Source organism: Excalfactoria chinensis, chromosome 1 (assembly GCF_039878825.1).
Source record: "Excalfactoria chinensis isolate bCotChi1 chromosome 1, bCotChi1.hap2, whole genome shotgun sequence".
NCBI classification, from domain to species: domain Eukaryota; kingdom Metazoa; phylum Chordata; class Aves; order Galliformes; family Phasianidae; genus Excalfactoria; species Excalfactoria chinensis.
Genome location: NC_092825.1, coordinates 108,790,367 through 108,814,907, shown reverse-complemented (window position 1 = coordinate 108,814,907; position 24,541 = coordinate 108,790,367). Strand labels below are relative to the sequence as shown.

General features: G+C 33.8%; 1 protein-coding gene across 15 annotated transcripts in view; it reads right to left on the bottom strand.

The window, feature by feature from the left end:
• Positions 1 to 24,541, bottom strand: part of DMD (dystrophin) — a 1,110,121-nt gene that overhangs the window by 668,296 nt on the left and 417,284 nt on the right. For all 15 annotated transcript variants that reach the window (XM_072349305.1, XM_072348356.1, XM_072348443.1 and 12 more), the window contains 7 exons: positions 22,706 to 22,894; positions 22,194 to 22,375; positions 18,781 to 18,931; positions 13,443 to 13,562; positions 5,866 to 5,967; positions 5,654 to 5,761; positions 2,046 to 2,225 (listed from right to left, as the gene is read on the bottom strand). In XM_072349305.1, the coding sequence (XP_072205406.1) occupies positions 2,046 to 2,225; positions 5,654 to 5,761; positions 5,866 to 5,967; positions 13,443 to 13,562; positions 18,781 to 18,931; positions 22,194 to 22,375; positions 22,706 to 22,894 (1,032 nt within the window). The remainder of the gene's footprint in view (positions 1 to 2,045; positions 2,226 to 5,653; positions 5,762 to 5,865; positions 5,968 to 13,442; positions 13,563 to 18,780; positions 18,932 to 22,193; positions 22,376 to 22,705; positions 22,895 to 24,541) is intronic.

The window sequence follows — 24,541 nt, the reverse complement described above, 5'->3', positions numbered from 1 at the left end:
TGAAAGAGTAAAGACTGCATTATCTGATGGTCTCAAAGAAAAATGATATATTTATTGTTACCAACTTCTCTCCTTCCCAGTTCATGATTAGCTGAAATAATTAATTAGCTCTTTAAAGGCACCTTCTTCTTGTCTGTACATGTAAATAAGCTTCATAACAAATAGAGCACATCAACAATATTTGCCCTGCCTAGGTAGAAATACATGGCAATAAGTAAATCATTAATATTTCATAGTGCTAAGGTAAATGCAAGGACATGCCTCAACTGTATAACAGCACTTCAGGAAGCAATCCTTTAGTTAGCACTGAATATCAAATATCTCCAGAATTTGAAGCAATACTCCCACATAAGCAAACCAGCTCTGTGCCAAGCAACGTTACTTCTCCTCAAAGTATAAGTGTGGCATTATGGCAACACTGTTACACTGTTTTGGAAACCCAAAGAATCTCTCACCTGTGCTCCATTATGATTTATGGAACACTGTATAGGACATGGACAGATTATAATAGATTAAGTAACCTCTTTATGTTTTTTTTTTTTGTTTGTTTGTTTTGTTTTTTTTTGTTTGTTTGTTTTGTTTTGTTTGTTTGTTTTTCCCCCACATTTTTTATTATTTTTCAATGTAATTTCTACTTCCCTCAGTTTGGTAGGCAATTTACTTTAGCTTACTCAATTGTAGCATACACAGTTTATTCAACGAAAGTTCAACATGCCTACCACTCCTGTTCTTATTACTTCTATTATAAGATAAATGTAACTGAGAAAAGTCATGACACTGTCAAAATCAGAGAGGTTACCACGTTGATTACTAATAATATTTTATCAATATATGAAAATAATACAACATTTTGAAGCTTGAATATGTATTGTTTTTTAAAAGGAGCTAATGAGCTCCTTTTTACATGTGCAAGAACATATACACCTGAAGAACATAAGTATCATGTAGGCTGTAATGAATACTGATCTACAGCATTCGCCTCTTTTATGAGACATGCCAGTCACAGGCATCCATGAGTTTATGAGCAGATGTAATTACTTCTCACATGACCCAAGCTGTCCCAAATTCAGAATGCAATTCTGGACTTTCTTCTGCGTAAATACAACAGGTTTCTTACCGCAAATATTCACAAGTTAAATCAACTGTTGCAAATGCTCTAAAGAACAAACAACTTTTTACTTCTGTCGTAGACTGTCATACAAAAATACCACAATATAGCAGATATAAGAAAGTGGAAGAGAAAAGTAATTGGATCTGCTTTTAAATCAAACAAGAGAGAGATGTTGACAAATGACTGGAAAAAATGAATGGACACATTTTTGAATATTATACCAGAGTACTTATTTTTGTTATCTAGTTTGAAAAATGAGGAAATTTAAACCTCATTTTATTTTTTAGTATGACGGTAAACAGAAAGGAGCCGGACAGAATAGTACCAAGTGATGGCTCTCTCTTTTTTTTTTTTTTCCCCCTCTGGCATTTGTGCTGAAAGAAAAGTTTTCTTCTATTTTTTCAAGAAGCTTCTATTTTTCTGGACTCTTTTATATATACATACATATATATATATATATATATATATATATATATATATATATATATATATCAGATAATTGAAAGCAAAAATAAAACCATAACCATAAAAGCACTGTTTAGCTAGTGAACAGTTTTTAACACTGATTTCAGACTGTTATTCCCAGACAGCCATAAAAACAGCACATTTGAAGTGACCAACTATTACAGATTACAAAGAAGCTAACTGAATATTTTCATTTTAGATTCTACCATCCCTGAAAGCACAGTTAACAGTCCAGGAAAGTAATCAACACAGTGAAGACAGACCAAACATTAAAGAGATAACTAATATTCTGGAGTTATATTGTTGTTGTATCATGCTATCGTAAAAAAACATCTTAAGAAATCACAGAGGAAAAAAAATAATAAATTTAAAAAAAATTAAAAATGTAACAAACAGCACCAAAACTACTTCAAGTATCTGACTGGCACAGGATTTGACTGTCAACAACTGACAAAACAGTTTGACAAACCTGCTTAGAATCACTCTCCATCTTCTGCACAAGGCTATCCCAGCGCTGGGCAAAATTTTCAAGCCGACTTTCCAGCTTCTGAGCCACTGCTTTATTTTTCACAGCTACAAGGAGGTCTTTGCTGAGTGACTTCAGTTTATTCATCATCTGTCTTTTCATTTCTATGTCTCCTTTTAGCATCTGTTAAACAAAGCAACAGTAGGAAGAGAAATAATTCAGACAGAAGCAAAACAAACAGACAAACAAACAAAAAACACCTTAGAAAGAAAGGAGCACCTACAAGGTGCACCACAGAATCACAGAAGTGCCCTAATTGGAAGAGACCCAAAAGGATCGTTAAATTCAATTCTAGGCTACACTAAGCACTACCCAAAATTCTATCTCTATGTCCATCTGAGAGCATTGTTCAGACACTTCTTCATCTTCATCAGCTTTGTAGTGTTCCCACCACCCTCTGGTGCAGACCCTTTCCCTAACCCATAGCTGTCCCTGCCTTGATGCAGCTCCATATGGTTACCTAAGGCCATGTCACTGTGAGGAGCTGCAGCCACCGTGAGGGCTCCCCTCAGCCTACTTTGCTCAGGGCTGAACACACCCAGAGACCCCATCTGTTTCTTATACATCTTGCTCTCTGTACCTGTCACCATTTTTGTAGCCCTCACTGGAGGCTCTCCAATAGTTTTATTTTCTTCTTATATTGCAATGCCCAAAACTGCAGCCAGTGCTGGAGGTGAGGTTGCACCAGTACAGTGCAGAGAGGGGAAACTGCTTCCCTTGACTGTTTTTCAGTGTTGGTTTTTATACGCTCCAGGGTACAATTGGCCATTTTGGCTACCTGGGCATACAGCTGTCTCATATTTAACTTGCCATCAGTCAGACCCCTCAGGTACCTCTCTGTGGGCCTGCTCTTCAGCCTCTCACCCCCCAGTCTGTGCATGCAACCAGGGCTGCTCCATCCCAAGAACAGATATGTGACTTGCTCTTGCAAGCTCTTCATGCTCTTGATGATCACCCAGCCCTCCATTTGTCAAGATCTCACTGCAATGCCTCTCTACACTCAAGGGTGCTCTGTCCAATGTACTATCAACTGCAAACTTTTCAGGTATACCTTGATAATCTTATATTCATCACTGACAAAAACATTAAAAATAACTGGCCCTAAAACAGAGTCCTAGGGAACCCTACTAGGGACTGGCCACCAGTCTGATGTAACCCCATTTTCTATAACCCTTTATCATTTACTCATGTATTTGTCTAGCTGGACTTTTTGTTCAAAAGGATACTGTAAAAAAAATCGTATTGAAAGCTTTAACAAAGTCCAACAAGATTACACGTACTGGTTTCCCTTGGTAAAGAAGAGAAAATGGGGAATAATGTTTTTTTTACAAACTCCGGTACCTCTGTGCTACTGTTACTGTAAAAACTGCTGGTGATGATGACATACTGGAATGGACAGATTGCACTTCACAAAGCAATATAAAATGACAGGTGGAGCAACTCCAGACACTAAAGCTTGCTTCAGGTAGTGATATAAATCAAAAAACTAACAGCTGTGTGGCTTTATAACCTTTAAACTGCATGAATATTAACAACTTTATCAACATTTCAAACAAAGGTTCTTTAAAGTTTTGTGGTATTTTCCATACAATGCATATTAAAACCAGAAGGGGGGGAGAGGGGAGGTGGAGAAAGATTTCTAGAAAAAATAGTATTTAATCCCTAAGTATGGTGAAAAAAATGAAAGCACAGAAGGAAAGTGACAGGATAATCTCAGAGGTCTCTTCCAAACTTGTTAATTCTATGATTCCACTAAAATAGCTTAGTTTTGTCAGGACTGAAGAACTGTATATTCTGCATCTTTCTGAGATCTTGGCAAGCCCTGGTTATGCAGCAGTCATGTCTACTAAGGATCCCAGAAGTCCGGGGAGTCCTAGAAACTCTCCTGAGTGTGCAAATGACACAATCATGCAGCTAGGAGCCTAGAATCTCCAGCGTTCAACCTCCTGGAGTCAACATTCAACTGAAAGGCAAACCTACTGATCACTACTACCTAATTCTCTCTTGTGATATCAGATAACCTATATAACCATAATAAAGGATTCTGTTTTCACATTTTTTTACTGAAATTTGTCAGTGTTTTATAGTAATTAACACTTTTTAGTTTTTTGTTTTTTTTTTTTTTTGTTGTTGTTGTTTTTTCAGTACAGAAAGAGACCCTGAGCTAACACCATTTGTCATTTAGCTGTTGGCAATAGAATAAACAGGACTGTTTGGTTTTTTAAAATAATTATCAAATAATTTAGTCTCTACTTCCATCAAGTGCATGTTGTACACTCTGGTATTGGAACATTACAAATTTTCAAAAGCAATTTCTTTATTTCTGAATATTGTGCTTTTTTAAGTTTATTTTCAATTTTTTACTGTAGTTATTATTTTGCTTTGTTTAAACATTGCTAAAAACATTCTTTGGTCAATGTAATATTCTAATGAGCAACATCTGTTGTAAAATGTTTTATTTCTGAGAGATTTATTCTAGTAAGAATTCATGTTAACACAATGCCTTATTTCTTCTAATAAGAAATTTGCATTAAGTGAAGCAAGTAAAAATTTAAATGTATGTTAATTGAATTAATAGAATTCATTTATTGAATTAACTGTTTGCATATTGATTCAGTAGATCTCAGCATGTTTTATGAAAAAGAGTAACACCACTGCCTTCATTTTAGAGTCTACAAAACTTAAGTGCAGGATATGGAAAAATCTGACCCTCACTTCACTATGAACTCCTTTGAGGTATTTGTAGAGGGCAGTAAGGTCTTCCCTGAGCCTCCTTTTCTCAAGGCTAAATAACCTTAGTTACCTCAGCTGTTCCTCATAAGACTTGTTCTCTAGACCTTCACCAGCTTTGTTGTCCTTGTCTGGCTACAAATTTCCTTCTTGATATATTTCCAAAAAATTCTGGAAAATACCAAACTCTTCCTTTTTTTGACAAAATAAGCAATAAAAGCTGTTCAAAGAGAAAACTTTAGGTCCTAGTTACAGTAATAATCTCTCCACTTTAACAAAAGCATAGACGTGACTTTGTTATCTACTGCATGCATAAAAAAAATCATTCTTCTGTATAAAACAGTGTCTAACAAATTACTTTCTTTTCAAAAATCCTAACACTATAGAACCATTTCCAAGCCTAGGATGTGCCAAGTTTCACATCTTTACAGAAAGGCATATTTCTAAGCCAATCTGAATGACATTCCCTCCATAAAGATGATGAATTTTAGAGTATTTTCTGAAGAATGAGGCAGAATGTGTAGTGAAAAGGGTAACCAGATTCCTGAAACACAGTTGAGGTATGGTTACAAGGTAATACTAAATTCAATTCACTAACTTTCGATCGAAGAGACAAATTAGAAATTTATCTGCCCTTTCCGATTACCTTATCTGCAAGACCATGGGCCACATAATTACAGACACTAAAGATAACAATCATTCTCAGAAAAAGAAATACATATTCTGTTAAACCATATTGTCTAAGAGAGGATAAAACCATGCAAGACAGATTCATGAATGGATAAACTGAGCACAATGTAGGACAATAAAAAAATACATACAGCTAATTTGCGCAGACTAGTCAGCATCTCATTTTCATCTTTAAAGTCACTTGTCTGGATTTTGCTAAGTGCATCTTCTTTCTCAGTAAGCCATGCATCAAAAAGGCACTGAAAGAAAATTGGAGAGAACAAGATGAAGCCACACCCGTTGGGCCATTCCTAGTACAGTTTTTGGAAGAACATTTTAGTTCGTAACTACTAACAATACTCACCTGCTCTTCTGCAAAGTGCTGCCATTTTCTAAGAATATCTTGTAGAAGGACCCATCGATCTTCCGTCCACCTGCAGATGGCTGCCCACCGGCTTCCAAAGTGCTAGAAAGAAAGAAAAAATATAATACAATACATGTTTGTTTCCACTTTTTAAGACAAAGGAACATGATCTTCCTATGCTATTATAATATATATATATATGTATTAATATTTTGATAACTCGCTTTTTATGATTTTAAGTTCTTAAAATACATTACATGTCACACTGAAATGAATTTTACAACTGTTTCAGATAAGACTCAATTGAGGGAACAGGAAAAGTAATAGAGGTGGAAAGAAGGAGAATATTTTAATGCTAACATAAAGGCACATTTTTCCATTAAATCTCCAATACTGTGCTCTTTCTCACTCTTTCAGTAAATAAATAAATAAAAATCCAAAATTTTATGAAACCCAAAATGTAACTACTTGTAATGTAATTTCAGTGGCTCAAACTGTTGATCACAGTGATAAATTATCTGTTTTTTTTTTGTTTGTTTTTTTTTTTCCAATTGTGCTGTCAATGTAAGTGATCCGAGTTATTTTCTCCTTTATAAGTATTTTGCCATAGGAGAAAAAAATCCTAGAAGGTAACATTAGCATACATTTACATACACATGAGGTTTTCTGTGTACTTCTAGCATATGCCACTATATGCATTTTAAAGTTGTGAAAAATGCTACATTGTTCTCTTTTACTTATTTTAAAGAAAACATTACCACACTATTTCATGTTCCTATTAGTGTTCATTGAAAAATGCCTGGTTAAGGCTACAGCCATGATAATGTGTGGTACTATAAAACTTCTATTGCAACAATCTACAATACTTTTATTACTCTTGAGAACCATATGCAAAATTTTCAGCTCCTCCCAAATAAAAAAAATCTTTCTGTAGAACACAGGATATTACCATATATTATTTTCCACCTATTTTTATTGACTATGTATTGACAGGAGGAAAAATAATGGTTTTCGTTGTTTGTTTTCCCTGTTTTCTTATTTGTTCACATCTTGTATTTTTTTTTTGTATTTATTTTTAATGGATGTATAATTTAATTTTGGAAATAAATAAATAAATAAAATTCTATTTTATATTCCTAGGAACCAGATGGCAAGACTACAGGTTACTAAAATTTGTGGCTTTAACAATGTTATGTCCAAGTAAAAAGTAAACAGTTTCTAAATCTTTCATTTACTGAAGACTCAAATCATGATAAATCTCACATGTTAAAAAAGTGACTGTGATGACATTCAGTCTGATCATTTTGGATAATTACTCAGTTTAGAACACCGAAATTCATCTCTGATCAGCAACCTCAATAAAGCTAAACTATTACGAAGCTTAACATTGTTAAATAGCCAAATGTCACATTTCAGTCACTTACATCATCATTACGAAGTACGTTTAGAGAAAATAGGTATTGCAAAATGCTTTTTTCCTTGTATTAGGCTTAGCATTAAGGATAATTGTTTCCATTTATATTTGGAATTATATAATATTTACTGTATTTCCTAATTAGACCTAGACCAAACTTAAATAATTTTTCAAAACTCAGAACTGCATTCATTTTATATTAAAACAAATTTTAGTATTAATTTGTCATAAAACAAAGTTATCAAAAATTTCCAATTCAAACAAAGACACAAAGAAGTTCAAGTTATGAATGTGAGTATTTCAGAAAGCTTATTTCCATATCAGATGAAAAAAGTAATTACTGGTGAGAGACTTTTGTCTTTGACCCATAATGAAGCAAAGTACAATGTTTTACTTGCTCAGTTCACCCACTCATCATTAAATGTATTTTTCAGATTATATGATACAGAACAGTTGCAGAAAAAAAACCCAAAAAACCACAACTGAAAACCAGCCAATAAAAATAACTATTAAAAAAAAGTCATCTTCCCTTTATTGAAAACTACTGCTCTCAACTATTTGAAAGAGTAGATAATAGCAGGACAAGGGAAAAATGGTTTTAAGTTGAAGGAGAGAAGATTTAGGTTGGATGTCAGGGGGAAGTTCTTTATAGAGAAAGTGGTGATGTGCTGGCACAGGCTGCCCAGAGAGGTTGCGGATGCCCCATACCAAGAGGTGTTCAAGGCCAGGTTGGATGGGGCTGGGCCCTGGGCAACCTGGTCTAGTTAAATGTGGAGGTTGGTGGCCCTGCTTGTTTGAAGGAGGAGGGGGAAAGGGGGCTGGAGCTCCATGATCCTTGAGGTCCCTTCCAACCCAAGCAATTCTATGTTTCTATACTTGCTAATTACCAGTTCAGAAATCACAAACATTATTTCTTACAGTCCAGACACTTCTTTGAAACTGTCTTTCCTTATAATTCCCACAATTCAGAGTAATTATTATTAGGCAACTACTAATAAAATCGTGATTCAATAATGTTATAAGAAGGGCCTGTACGTCATTACTTAACAAGGTCCAAGTCAAAATACTATGCCCTTTTTTCCCCACTAGAATTGGATAAAATTCTATTTAATTTTAAAATCTCCATATACAGATGGCGAGATGAGCCACACTTGGTAGTTTTGGTGCCAGATTTACAGTTTCTGGATCTTAATTATAGACTACATTTTTAAAATACACCAGCAACTTTTACTTTTTTATAAACCATCACAAGGACAGACAGCAAAACTTCTGGCATCTATGATTTAAATCAATGTTGTTAGGAGATTCTTTTCATGACCAGACATCTCTTCATTGGTAATACAGATTTGGATCTAAATAAATTATACCACAGGAAATTAAATGATGATTAAAAGCATTTCAAGCAGATGCAAAGTCTGATAATCTGGTACTTATATGACACAAATGATAATACATGAGATGAACAGGAAAATGTTCTTTTAATGGAGTTAGAATTTTATTTTTATTCACTTCCCAAATGCTGGTTAAAGGATATAAACAATTCCTTTTCTAAACTCTTTTCAATGAGAACAATGTAAGTATTCTCTGTTAGAACAGAAAGCAATCTAAAATACATATAAGGTAGATCCCCTCCCTCTCCCTCCCTCCCCCCTACCCTCAATAAATCCATTGATTTATGCACTAAATAACATATTGGTAAGTCAGCGCATAATGCTTATTTCACTATACAACTCAAAAGCACCTCAAAACATAACTTTTGTTTGCCTCAATAGTATGACAAAACCTTATATTTTAGTAAGTGAAATGACTAACCACACTGATAAATGGGTTGATAGCCCAAATTGACTTAAACCTATTATTTTTTTCATGAGAGATGACAAGAACGTGTTCAACTGCTCAGCTGAAAAAGTTTAAGACAAAAAGATTCATGTCCAAAATATCATATGAGGACTTTCTCTAAGGTGGATACTGACTACTAAACCAGAAAGTTTTTTTTTTTGTTGTTTTTTTCTTTTTTTTTCCCCTATCAAATAGTACCCAAAGCTGTAGGTAGCCTGTGTGATGTCTGGGAAATCAGGCTGCACCACAGGTTTTGCTCCCAATATCTGGAAAAATAAATCACCAGAGAAAAAGTAAAATGCCTGCTTGTTCCTTTGAAATGTCTCTTTTATGGTCCTAGCTGGAATTTTCAGAGAAATCTACATGTAAAGGGAACTTTTCTGATGTTGAGAGTACTCTGAAAGAATATTCCTTATGTCCATAAAAGCAGAAGATAAAACAGTCTGCAAAAAGGTCAAAACAAGCAAGTGCAAGAACAGCATAAAGTGAATAAAAACAATACAACTCTTGGGAATACTGAAGTGGAAGTGTAAAAAAGTAGAAAAAAAAAAAAAACAACCCACAACAAAAAACAAGACTGAATCCTGCAACTAATATAAAAGGATTTTTTGAAAGATTTATTTTATTATTTTTTCTAATGAAGTAATGCTATCTACTCTTTAAAGTAATAAGAATTTTTGTCTACATGCACAATTTTTTTTATTTTTTTTTTTTTTCTTTTTAACATATTGGCACATTCACTGAATTCCCCCTGTGCAGCAATAAGCAGAAAGTACATTTATTTTATTTTTTTGAAGAAAACTTCCTTGCTTATTCTGAAGTACTTTTACAAGAACTAGCCATACATCATCACCAATCAAAGAACAGTACACCGGATGAGTATATGATTGACCACAAAATTATACTCTCCATTCCATTCCTTCAGTAGCCATCAAGAACCATTTGATGCATCAAATGCAGATTTCTTTTCAGTATGGAACCCTAAGGCCTGTGAAGCGCTCTAATTTCAACTAGCCTACAAGAGTCCTTGAGGGACTGATTGTCCACTGGGTATAATTAGAGTAAAAATTTCATACCTTCTGGGATTTTTTTAAGTTATTCAGTGATTCATCTCAGCTGAAGGCAATTTCCCATACTTTCTTGAGAAATATGTCAGACTACTGCAACTGATATGGTAGTACAAGTCCTCTGATTTCTCAGTACTAAACTCAGATTTAGGTCTTATGCGGTAGCTGCCTTTCTGATAAATTTTGGGACTGAGACTATTGGGATCTAGAAGTTACCTGTCTAAACAGCCAGATATCCACACCAGCACAAACACACAAAGCCTCACAAAATATCACTCTGATAGGTCAAGTAAACGATGTTAAATAAAAGAAGATAAAATATTCACACTCAAGCAGGCTAGCTATAATCTCTCAGCCTACCTTGGGAAAGCAACTTAAGAATAGGTGTTTACTTTTCTTGTCCAAGCAATGTTAACTTATCTATGTGTAATTTGGGGGATGCTTTTGACTTCTGTGTCATTAACTGACTCTTAAGCAGGACTCAGTTTTTTGGCACATGCAGTAAGTCCGAATGACTTCTACGGCATTCATTTTAAGCCAATGTAAATTCCTGTCAGCCTGTTGAGACTTTTACAATATGTAAAGAAATTCTTCATATTATTTTATACAGATGAATGTATAAATATATGTATTTATATTTATGAAGACATAGACACACATATACATACACATACGTATATGCGTGTATATATATATACACACACATACATACGTGAAACTATTTCAGAAATCACTACCTCAATACTCTAATAGAAAGGCAGAACAGATTTACAGCTGCTGTGAAAATGCATTCAACTGCTGTGTGCCAAAATGGTTCACTGTCTTTCAGATCTGATCCTGACCAGTACTTCACTCAGGCAACCTTAGTAAGCCTTTTGTCTGACAGCACACACACTTGTTTTGTTCTGCGTTTAAAAGAGAGAATGGCAGGTACATAATCAAATGATGAGCTTTGCTCCACGGTGACAAATGCTATGATAGGTGAGCCTGCCAACACATCTCTCTGCTGTGATGATATATTCAGTTTGCAAATGACTTGTGGGAAAAAATAATATATATATATATATATATATAAACAATCTTTCCATACATGCAGGAAAGGTAATATAACATTTGGCAAGAGAGCAGGTGGACTGTGATTTTCCATGCCATAACGGAACAAAAATTTTGCAGACCTCCCTAATACCATAAGTGACATTAATTTTGTGGTTGTATTTAGTTTTTATTAACACTTTTGTTAATAAAAAATTTGTTACAAATGCTGTGACAGAGCAATGAGATTATTGAACTTTTATTTCAGATTCTTCTTTAAGAGAGTATGATTGAAAGAAGCAGCCATACAGCAGCTGGATTGTTCCATACCACTCCATACCCTACTGAGTACTTTGCTTCAGTATAGGTTTCCTTAGGAATTCTCTTGCTTGTGTCATTTCATGAATATATTTCCTCAATGACAGTAAGGATTGTTCATGCTTTATCTCAATAACAGGCACCTTCTCCACTAGCACCCTTACAAATTGACTATTTCTGTTCTGCTTCATTTTCACGTTATTCTTTAAGCTTTTTTACCTGGACAAACACATCGTAGTAATGTATGAGTTCTGTTTATTGAAACTGCGAATATGCTTTTTAGTCTGCAAACCTGTTCTCATAAAATACTTGCTTAGATCACCGAATTAAAAATATTAAGAGTTGTCAATCACTTTTACTGATGCTTAGCTCAATCTGAGTTTCCAGCGTGTTTTCTGCTACACATCGTACTCGAGGTTTGTTGCAAATACCTCTTCTATAGGGCTTTGAATTGTATATCACAGTAGTATGACTAGAACATCTTTTTCTATTGATCCCTTTTTGAAACTGTCTGACTTTCTCTCCATAAGTAATTTAAGTAGTAATCAATTCTGCCTCTTGACATAGTAGAGGGTGTAGCTGTGATCTTACTGAAGAACATTATTGTCTCTAGAATGCAAAATTAGATTCAAATTGCAGTAATCCACACTTTTTTTTCCCCATGCTTGTCAAAAATCTCAGTTGTATATTTCTAATTTATGAAACACAATAAATATCAAACGCCTTACATAATTCTCACTTCTTCGGTCATACTTTACCACAGCCTTCTCTGAAGGAACCAGCAGTTTGCAAACACAGAACTGTATCTCAGTTAAACCTTTCCCTGTACATATTTTAAATTTTATTTTATATTACCAGTCTTTCTTGCATTGTTCTGACACTGAAGATAAATTTAAATGGAAATAAAAATTGATATTCAGTATATGTTGAATTGTTTCCTTCCCTGAGTTGTGTTCCCTGATGTAGAAGCAGGCTGTAGTCTCAGTATTAATCAGCTTAGCCAAATGTGTGCTATCTACACTAATTCCCATACTAATTACTAATTTATTGAATTTATTAGGATTGGTACCCAAATCAGCTAGATTTTAGACAGCACAAACATCTGTCTGTTATACAGACATGCCTTCCAGCTGAATATATTGTTTCTCTAGAGAAATCTTGGCCTTTACAGATTCAAAAAAAGCAGAAATCTGTTGATTTTTTCGTTCAGTAAACCAGAATGAAGGAAACTACTTCCTCTTTCTAAATGAGATAATTGGAAGCATGCTTTGTTCTAATACTAACATACTTCTTGAGGAGTTATCTGGATATCTGATTACTTATTCAGTTACACCATTCTTCTCAGTTCCAGTCAACATGTCTCAATTCTGTGTCTAAGTTCATTCAAAAGTTATAGTAAGAGTACCGCATTTATGTATTTTTCTTCTCAGGTGAGAGTGAAATACAAAACTTTCTAAAAATAAAAGGTAAACTTTAACATTTTCTAGACCATTTAGGTGGCTAGCTCTGTCATAAATACATCATAAGGGTATTCAAATTATTTTGTTTAGAAAATGGAACATACAAAATTAATTGTCTGTTTGTTGTTTAGACTTTGCAATAAAAGGCAGTGTAGAATGTTTAGATTCAAAGACATTACTGCTAACTCCAAAAAGTGGTTAAAAAATCCTATATGTTCTTGATATTTCTTCCTAAACTTTATTCATCTAAGCATTCCTGCATATAATTTATGTTTTCACAGAAAGCATAAAAAGTTACTCTAAAATAATTCTTATTTTCTGCAAAATACTTGTACAAATACAAAATCTTCTGAGATATACTCAATGCTACAAATATTTCTTATTTCACTTAAAGCCACTGACAACTTTCTCTGAGACCTAAGTTCAGTTTTGTCTTAGTACAGTTACCTGAAGCTGCTCCTCCAGTGCAGCAGTTGCTTTGTCTCCGCTGGTTTCATCCACCACCACCACCATATGGGTTAGAGAGTTCACCTTCACTTGTTCCTGTTCCAAATCATCTTGAAATGCCTATAATCAAAACACAAATGGAAGAAAATTTGTTCCAAATTAAGAAAATGCTGTGTGCTTGAAGTCTCACTGACAAATACAAATAACTAACCCACTACAATAACTCTGTAATCCTACTGCTGTCAATACTAAACACTCAGAAATCATAACTCATACATATGATCTATGTTTAAAAATAAAATAAAATAAACAACAGAAGGGAAAAATGGCAACAACAGACATGGAGAAGGCTGAGGCATCCAGCAAGTTCTTTGTCTAAGTCTTCACGGTTTGCCAGGCTTCTCATAACTATCATGTCCCTGTACTTCTATGCAGGAGCTGGGGGAGCAAAGTCCCACCTACTGTAAACAAAGTGCAAGTTTGAGACCAACTAACAAGACTGAATGGGTACCGATCTATAGAAGCAAATCGCTTTCATTCCAGGGACCTGAAGGAACTGACAGATGTGGCTTCCAAGCCACTCTAAAAAATATTCAAAAAATAGAGGCTGTCAGGTGAAGTCCCTGGGTCTGGAAAAAAGGAAACACCATTTCTAATTATAAGGTAGAAAGGAAGAAAGACACAGAAACTACAGGATGGTGAGCCTCATGTCTGTGCCTGGAAAGATCATGGAGTAAATCCTCCTGGAATCTACATTAAGGCACAGGTGAGACAAGGAGACAATGGAAACATCCAACACAGTTCACCAAAGGCAGATGGTGCCTAACCAATCGGGTGGCCTTGAGCAACAGAGTGATGGCACTGGTGGACAAAAACTGATGTCATATGCCTGAACTTCTGAAAAATCCTTGACATGGTCCCTCACTACATTCTTAACTCTAAATTGAAGAGATATGGATTTGGCCGTTCAGAATATAAATTGAGCTCATAAACAGGAGGGATACAGACTTTTCATATGGTCTGATAGTGACTGGAAAGGGCTTTAAACTAAAAAAAAGGAAGATTTAGGTAAGATATTTGGAGGATTTTTTTATTTTATTTTATTTTATTTTAAACTCAGAGGGTCACCACCCTGGTGGCACAGGCATGGGTTGCCCAGAGAAGCTCTGGTTGCCCCATTCCTGGAGGTGTTTGAGGCCAGGTTGGATGATGCCCTGGGAAGTATGATCTCTAAGTGGAAAGAAGATGACCTTGAAGGTTCCTTCCAATTCAAGCCATTCATTGATTCCATTATTATGGTTCTATGAAAACAAAACGAGCCAAAGTCCTGACACAAAGGAGAAAGCTGAGCAGCCAGACACATTTGCTCCTTCCTCTGCTGTGATATAACGAGAGGACAAGTGATAAATATTGAAAGAACAGGAGCTGAAGTATTGCTATTAAAAATTCAGGCCACAGAGTAAGTGCTATTCAATTTCTTTTCAGATTTTTTGTTACTTTGTTACTTAGAGTATACCCTTAATACTTTAGCAGTGTGCCTTGGTGATTTATACATATCTAGTACGATAGTTATGGTCTGCAAAATAAAATGACTAACTTTACATGCCAGTGGAATACTTAACTGCATTACAAACTATGTTAAATTTCAATTTCACCATATCATTTTTTCTGCTCCTTTTTCAAGTAGAATAATTCACTTTGGTATGAAGAATGTGCGCTAGCTGAAGATTAGTTTAGGTATTTTTCATCTTTTTTGTAAAGCATTTGAGTTCTTTTTGGAGAAAAAAAAAAGTAAACACATAATGGAGCTGTACACAACAGGAAGGGAATTCATAGGCTTTTGATTTTAAGGCATAAACCTCATTCTAAGATATTTCAGAGTTTTAATTCCTTAATGAGCATATTCTGAGATGATATACTCATATATATTCATAAGAATCCTTTGTTCTAACTTTTTTGCCTCTGATTACCACTTGCATCAGAGAGCTAGATTATAAAGTAATTCACAAGGACTGTGAACTACACCAAATTATTAAAATAGCCCTTAGAATTCAGACTTTATCCTGACACAATTCTTGATGAAGGAGCAGGATTACAGCAATTTGCTTCTGTTCACTATTCTATTTAAGCCTCACAAAGGCTATACCCAGGGAGGTGTTTTTTACTTCCTTATTAGTGGACAAATGAATTATGTCAAAACCATGGAGAGAGACGCTCCGTAAATGCAAGGAGTAAAAGTGTGAGCCTCTCACACTGTGAAAGACGAGAGAAGTCAGTAAACCAATGAAACTAAAAAGTTTAGTCATTGTCTAATCCCCAGGTTCAATTCGCCTGAGCTAAACGGCTGTTCTTCATAATTAAAGCATCTATTTTTACCATAAAATTCACTGGAGACAATGATTTGTATGCAGGAACTTGTTGAAACAGGAATTTAAAGAAGGCAGTTTTAAAACTAGAGCATGCTCAGTTCAGATCATTTAAAATCAAATTTGTAAAAAGCAATCCTCAGCTTGGAGGAAGGAAATTTTCAGGGACTTAAAACTTTATCTATCCCTGTGCTGTTTCCACACTTCAACTCATATACGTTGATGCACCGAGACAGCTCATAAAAACTCATAAAACACCACAGCTGCTCTAATTCTTATCTGTCTATCAGATCACAAGTTATTTGAGTCCCAGGCAATCTAATCCAAAGGGAATAAAATTACACAGGGTATCAACGAACCAGAAGAAAGATACATCCCTGATATGTGAACACTTTGTAAGTTTATAAATTTACCTCTGCAATTTTCCTTTCCTTTTTTTTTTTTTTCCCCCCTGTTAACTACAAGATTCTAACAATAAATATTTACTGCAGTTAATGATATTTTCTTTCAAAAGTAATAAATAAATAAATAAAAATGAAGCTCAGCCTTCCAGGAAAAAATACAAAACCCAAAAACCTAGGGAGCTCAAGCTCTCAAGCTTTCCCCCCCGGTAAGGTAATGAAAATAAAATTTTTAAAAATTATAAATAGTATAATAATGTCAAATTAGGATATATATAATAAAAAGTTAATTAAAATCATTTTTCCTTAATAAAAGAATTTATAATATATCAATAGGCTTCAGTTATTTAATAGTTCTCGGTCTTTTACTGAAAAGCAGCTTTCTCATTTAATAACATAAATAAGGGACCCTTACAACTGCCAACAAAACGCTTAAGATACCGCAGCAAAAGCAAATAGCCTTTTTTTTTTTTTTTTTTTTTTTTTTTTTTTTTTTTTTTAAATAAAAAATGTTTGAGTATTATTCCAGAATGCACTTCACTGTTCCAGGGTTCTTACTATATATATATATATATATATATATATATATAAACACAAACACCCTGCTAATAACAAACTCTCTATGCCAATCCATTCAGCATTTTTTGTGTACTATCAAGTTATTCATCTTTCACACTATTGAACTAAGAGGCACATTGAAAAGAATGTTTTTGCCTTCTGTGATCTCAGTGATAGGTGTGATTCCTAATCTGCATTACAGAATGATGATTATTTGTAGTATTGGACCTAGCAAAGAAACCAAGTATCACACCGAGGGACAAAACCATGAAGCAAGTAGGATAATCAAAGGTAGGGAAGTAGTAGGTCAAAAGGATATAAATAAAATGAAATAAAGAGTGGAAATGAAGTATTAACGAAGAGAGAAGGAGGGGGAGAAGATGACAGAAGTAAAGAGGAGATGGAGATAGGACAATGACAAAAACCAGCCTATCATCTTTGTTTAATTTGAAATGATCGTGGCCTTTCTATCTTCTCACCTCAGGAATGCCCTAATAGTTCATGAGCTGTCCAGAATTAAATGAGACAGAAAAAACTGAGGAGAATGTTGATCTTTTTGTTTGTTTCTTTGCTTATTTTAAAATGAATTAAAAAAAATAAAAATAAAAATAAAAATGGTATTAACATTCTAGAATTTTACCTTATGGTGGGTCACTGTGCTGCATAAAGTATTTAATGAAACTATACCTACATAGAACTATGCATATGTAATTGAAAGCAAAAAAAGGTGTTCAGTTGTGAAGATACAGAAAAAGATTACTGTATTCAAATTATGTTTGTTTGTTTTCTCCAAATACCACTTCACATAAATGTTATTTTTGGAAAAAGATTATGTCAGAATATACACTTCATTAGCAAATCTATAGAATGAAAACCATTATCATCTCACAAAGCAGTGAGAGCACAAACGAAAGCAGTAGGCCTAGAATTCCTATAATTCTTCAGAAATCCTTAATCAGAATGCAGAAAAATTATCCCCAACACTGAAGTGGCTCATTCTGGGAGATTATCTGCCCTCTAGAGCCTGTACACTATAGTACTGACATGGACCATGAAGCAGGAAATGTTAAAACCTGTCAAGACACTAGAGAACTCTAGTATCTTGACAGATTTCAAACTACTGCTGTAGAAACATTAATAGATTATCAAAGTACATCTCCTTCACCTCATACTCTATTTTTTACACTTCTCTGTGTCTTCCTAACATTATCACCATATGTGTCACAAATACATACATAAATATAGGTATTATCTATTTAAAGGTACACAGACACTTAAAAGTACATACACAAAAGGTAATTAGGAACAAGGTTCATTCATTGTGAAACTTAAATTAATACAAATCTGATTTAATACAGTAAATATATATATATATGAATTACAGTCTCTTTCTCCCCAGCTCCCTCCCTTTCAAATTGTACAGCATTATCCTCATTGAATATGGAATACCTTGGTCAAATTCTCTCCCACACTTCATTTATTAGTTTTTTGTTTTTCATGAATACATTATTAAAAGAGATCTTCTAAAGTTAGAGAGTGAAGTTTATTTTATAGTGCTTCACGGTTGCATATTCAAAGTCTCAGGAGTCCTAACAAGATGCTGCAGCCCAATTATGGTTACAGAACAGTTCTACAGCATGCACGGGGAAAAATGCAACATGAAAAAAGAAAAAAAAAAAAAAAAAAAGCATAAATTATAAAATCTGATGAGATTTGTATTATAAGGTATAACACAGGGACATTACAATTGTATAGTGTACTCTAGTGCATTTTTTATATGGAAAAATTAACTTTTTATATCAGGATAAAAGTCAAAATAATGATTTAAGAGCTCCATAAAAGCCTGTTAATCGTACAAAATAATAATAATAAAAAAATAAATAAATAAACCAAGATTCCATATTACACTGCTGTGTTCTCATAGGAGGAATAGCCATTCATAATGTTAAAAATCCACTTTTTAAAGTTTTTGGAAGCTATACATGAATGCAGTACCCAAATTCCATTCCATACCTTATGCTCCTCTACTTGACGCTTTAGGTCCTCTAGGTCCGGACCTAAGGGCTCTGAATCTATCTTCTTTGTCCTTTCCTCTGTTTTCGTTAGCCATTCAGCTAACTGGGCTAGTTGCTGATTCTGCAGATCCATTAGGATTTTATGTAAACTGTAAAACAACAAACATTTCCATTTATATATGAAAGAAAACCTGTCTGCCCTATGTGCTCTTGAGTATCTTTGTTAATATTACAGATTGTAAACTAGATGACAGCTCTGTAAGACTTTTCAGCACACATGTTTATTTCAACCTCAAAATCTGTTCTTTACAGAAGACATAAAGAACGTCCTTGGGCATTTTGATTGGTAAACTGATTTTCATGAGGCTAGATGCCAAGCCAGAATAAAGAATATTTTCAGGCAAGTAAGTGAAGATATGTTGAAATAATACTGAATTAAGCAACAATTAAATTGAAACAGTCCGGGAATTAAAGACAACAACAAAAATCCTTAGTATTCGAACCCTGGAACTGGATATATTTTATGCTTTGCTGAGGTTGTATTCTCTAGGTGCATTTCTATTACAGCTATTTGAAATTTCAAAATATCATCTGGATTCATAAACTTCAAAAAGCCCACAGTACTGTACATGTACTTAAAAGGTTCCCTCAAATTAAGAGTATTACACAGAGAACTAAATTTTCAATTATTCAATGGAGAACGTTCTAAAAAAATTAGAAAGTTTTTTGATAACTCTAAAATGATCTGACCAGAAATCCATTTAAAAAATACTTAACATTTCCTACTTGACATCTTCAGAAATCCTCCAATCTTGCCTGAAAAAAATCTGCAACTTATGAAATAAGTGCTGAGCCATGGAATTACAAGTAATTATTTCTATTATCCATCTTCCACATACTATGTGCGTTAAACTTAGATCCAGTTCACTGTTTTCAATAATATCCAAACACAAAATATCTTTTCATTTAATTGAACGTGGTTTAAAAGTTGTAGAAATCTTCATAATGTGGTAATTGGCATTAAGCTTTCCACCCTTTCTCCCGTTTATCACTCTGAGACCCTTTACTGTAAAGAATTAAATTTGGGGAAAGGTAGGAGGAAGAAATGAAAAAGCAAGCTGTTTTACTTCAGCATGTTAATGCATTACTTGCTGCAACAGTTTGTTCAGTACATGCTGAACACAGTAAATTAAACTTGTACCACATTTAAGTAAATGCACTGCTCTGTTCCAAAATTCCTCTGATATTCTGAGCTCCTAAATGACTTCTCAAATATTAAGTTCCTTTCACATTTATAGTATCCATTCTTACGAAATCTTTTTAATTTTTGCTGATTGTCTGCATGTGTTTCCCTTGTGCTGTAGCATGCCCACTTCCCACTGCCGTTACCAGAGGACAGACAGTCCTGCGGTTCTTATCTTCACAAACCATCTCTATTTGGATTGACAAGTCAGTCTATCTCAAAGATGGGATTACAGCTATGCGCTCAGAAGATTATTCTTTACAACAAGGTAGAAGATGGATCCTGAAAGTTTAAATTGAGTCTAATAACCTATAAATACATTACATGTGATGTGAAAGCTGTTTCAGCTCGTAAACAATCAACTGATGCCTAAATATCTGTTTTGACCAAATAGGAAAATCTTTTTTTTTTTTTTTTTTTTTTTATCTTATATTTTAATTATTTTTATCATTATTTTGTATAAGAAATTAAATAGTGACAAATTATCTGTGAAGCTCTTATCACTTTGTGTCTTCTGCTGATTTCATTCATTAGCAATTTTACAGACCTGAAAGATATGCAAGGTCATAAATGCAGAGAAATCACAAAAACAGAATCTCATTACTCAGTAAAAAGAGGGGGAAGGAGAAAGGGAAAAGAATCACTTAGAACCTATTGGAGGAAAATTACCAAATCAAACAAAACAATGTTATGTGATTTTTCCAAATTACTGCTTGCCTTTTACTATTGTGTGCAATTTTGGTTGCTTTTATACCAAAAAGATAAGGTGGAACTAAATATGCTCAAAGAAGAACAAAAGAGCAAGATAAATAATCAAATATATGTATTTATAGCAAGAGTAAGAAAATCTAAATGATGTTGACCAGCAAAAAGATGCCATCCCTCATAACGTTAGTAGGAATAAGCCAATGGAATTCACAGCGAAAGGATGCTCTGGATGGTATTAAGTTTACACAGGCTCAGAAAGATATGGGATAAATATAATTAAAGCCACTGAGAAGTTACAAAATGCAGACAACTATTTCCACCTTCATGTCAAGTATCAAATCAGAGCAATGGTTCATAAAGCCCACTGTTTGTTGTAGGTGCAACCCACTAGCTTGCTGTAGATGGATACACCCCAATATTTCATACCTACCAGCAGCAAAAATAAGATGAGAGGATGCTCAGTATATCATATACCTCCTCTAAAGCTTGTCCTTTTCCTAATTAATATATATATTCATTTTTTTTTATAGAAATCACTGTTAAAAAAGGACTTGCTTTCCAGATATATTGAAGGAAGAGATCTAAGAGTTTCTTGCTTAGTACATCTTTCTGAGAAAATGTAATATCTCAAAAGAAAGGTTTTAATGAAGTATAACTCGAAGTCATGAGGAAGCCATCAGAGATCTTAAATTTGGGTGGTTTGTTGCTGCATTTATTTGTCTTTATTGTATAGAACAGCTATATTTAGTAATTAACTTATTGACTATAAAAAAGCTGACAGTGATGTCCCACTCATTTTAAAATTTCCAGTGGATTTGACTTAGTAAGACAGCTGTAAACTTCACCATTACTTCCTTTTTACAGAAAGATCAGTAGAGGCGCATAATTCCACAAGGTAAAGCAAAACCCCATCAAGTGAGTTTGAAACTGAGTTATTGAATAAAACTGGAATTAAACGACTCCATGATTAAAAATAAATAAATAAATAAACAAAATCTGAGAAAAAGGATGTCAAATAGGTACATAACAGGTACATAGACATTTTCTAAAATAAGTAATTCAATTCACACACACAAAAAGTGACTTTCAATAAATTTCTTCTGTTAAACACTCCATGCCAAGAAAAATAAGTTACTCTACAGCAGCACAATGACAATGTCTTACCTTTATGGACTGCTTTATTATAAATATTACTATGGAAAACAAAATTTCAAAGCAAGGCATAGAAATATTAAATATATATATAATTGAAATTATAAATGTTAACATTATTTTTAACATTAGAAACAGCGCTTAAAAATCATTTAAACTTCAATGTCACTACACACCAATTTTCAGGTTAAAATAAAAGCACTAAGATTGAGTCTTGTTCATCGTGAAAAAATTCACAGCTGATATTTAAGTTCAGTACTGTCCCAGCCAAATTCAACACATATTAGTTTACCTGGCATATTACTTACTTGCTTTGTTTTTCCATACTTGCAACCCTGAGACTTTCCCATCGAGAATTGAGTAGATTCATTTGTTCCTGTATTTCATTTTCTTCATCATCAGAAAGTTTTCCAATTGTTAGAAGTTGACTTCCAACTTGCAAAACATTACCAACACGGCCTTGGTGAGCAGTTAATTCCATCATGAAACCCTGACAACAGAAAGAAGACTCTGTTTTCAGTTTGATTCATTGAAAGGAAAGAACAGACTTTGGAGGAATATCTTCACTTTTACCACATTCCAAACCTCATTTTTCAAATTGCTTTCTTTCTTTTTACCCAAACTCTACCCAAATCTCAAAAAACAAAAGAGAAGTAAGCATTTAACATTTTGCATTCAGTACAGTCTTCAAATTCCACAGATACAAATTTAAAATAAAATTTATTTGTTTTATAGATTTTTTATTATTATTATTATTTTTTATTTTCTTATGCGATCCAAATGGATAAATGACCAACAAAAGATCAGTACAAATACATACCTCATGGGTATGAAACTGCTCTTTTACAACTTCTACATCACTGGATATATCCCCTTGTGCTTGTAATGCATCTTCAGCAGAGAGAAGCCACGTGAGTACTTCTTCTAAAGCAGTTTGGTAGCTGTCCAGATCCATTTCGGACCTCATCACTGTGGTAGTATACGTTCTTTTTTCAACAGTTTCTAAAAACTGATCAAAAACAGTAATGCAAAGAGAACCTACTCAGACAGTTATAGAAAGGAATAAATAAAATATCATTTTCTTGCATACCAAAATAGCTTTTTTTGATCGCTAATGCAGGGGATTACATATGATTAGTATACCTGCTAATTGACCAAGAAGTATTAACACTGAGAGAAATAACTACATTCATAGTAAATGAGGTATTTCACACAGGAATTCAAATTTTCTAGTAACTATTCAGAATAGCTGCAATATTTGAATTATAACTGTAGAGTTCTCTTATGCTTTTTTTGAACTGTAATTTATTTTCTACAGCAACTAGTACAACTATATCATCAGAAAGCCTCAAGTTGCATGTTGACACTGCAGAGAAACCAATAAATCAATAACAAGTATTTACTAATTTATCTGATCCTAGAAGACCAGGACAAAACAGAAGCTACAAACATGGTGTGATATAGAAAATGTCATCTCGTACGTTTATGAAAAATTCTGAGAAATTGTAATTAATTTGCTAGTTAGTCACTACAAAAGCATACACTAAAAATATATTCAGGCCTTCATCAAAAAATATATCAAAAAATTTTAATGATTTATTAGCATGAGTTGTCTCTACTGATATACTTGAGCAAATAGAACATTTGGCAGAGCTTTTGAAGCCTTTCACTGTAGCTTAGGACAGAAAGTCAAAAGTTTAGTCCTAGAACCAAACTGGATGTAATACGATCACTACAAAGGAATATACACTAGACTAGCTTAACTTCATCACTGTTTAAGTGTGAAAAAAAACAAACAAAACAAAAAAAAACAACACTTAGTAATTAAGGATACATCATAAAAGCAGGCTTGGAAAATCTGATGACCTCAATAATCTGGTTTTAATAATACAAACATTGATGCACAAACAATTCCAGCACATATACTTGCTGACAAAAAGGCAAGTTTAGATTTATAAGTGTTATATAAATTTTATTAAGAAATAACCCTACCACTTTAAATGTATGCAGCAAGTTATTTCTGAATTGCCTAATTTACTGCAGAAAGGGACCACTGACTATGTACAGGTCATTATTTACTTTTGACAGTATTAGTGTTTGAAATATATCCATACTTGATATACTGAAAAAATAATTAAAAAAATAAAATACAAAAATTCTGTAATAGCTGAACAACACTGTGGATATCACATTTGCACAGATGTGTGACAATCTCCATCCACCATCTGAAAAACACTCATCTAGATACAACACAGAATGTTCTCTCATGTCTGATAACTCTAAAACCAAGCACCTGCTAGCACCTCTGCAGCAGAAATACTTGCTGTAATTTCCCCTAGTAATTTTGACCAGACTTTTCTCTCAAATTATTCTAAATACTGCACGGAATTACATTAAAAAATGCCATACTCGTGACATTCTGGGACAAAATGGTGCAGATTCACTTCTGCAGTATTTTAATAAAGTATTGAGAAATGTAAAAGAGAAAAGCAAACACTAACATAAATGGATATGAAAGCAGCTTCTTGGCATCTACTCCAAACTATGTTCTCATTCAAAAATTGGCAGTTTCTGGACAGAAGGAAATCAGAAAAGAGCCAGAGGAAGTATAAGCAAAGGACTGTGAACAACATTATCAGTAAGCCCTTTATTTGAT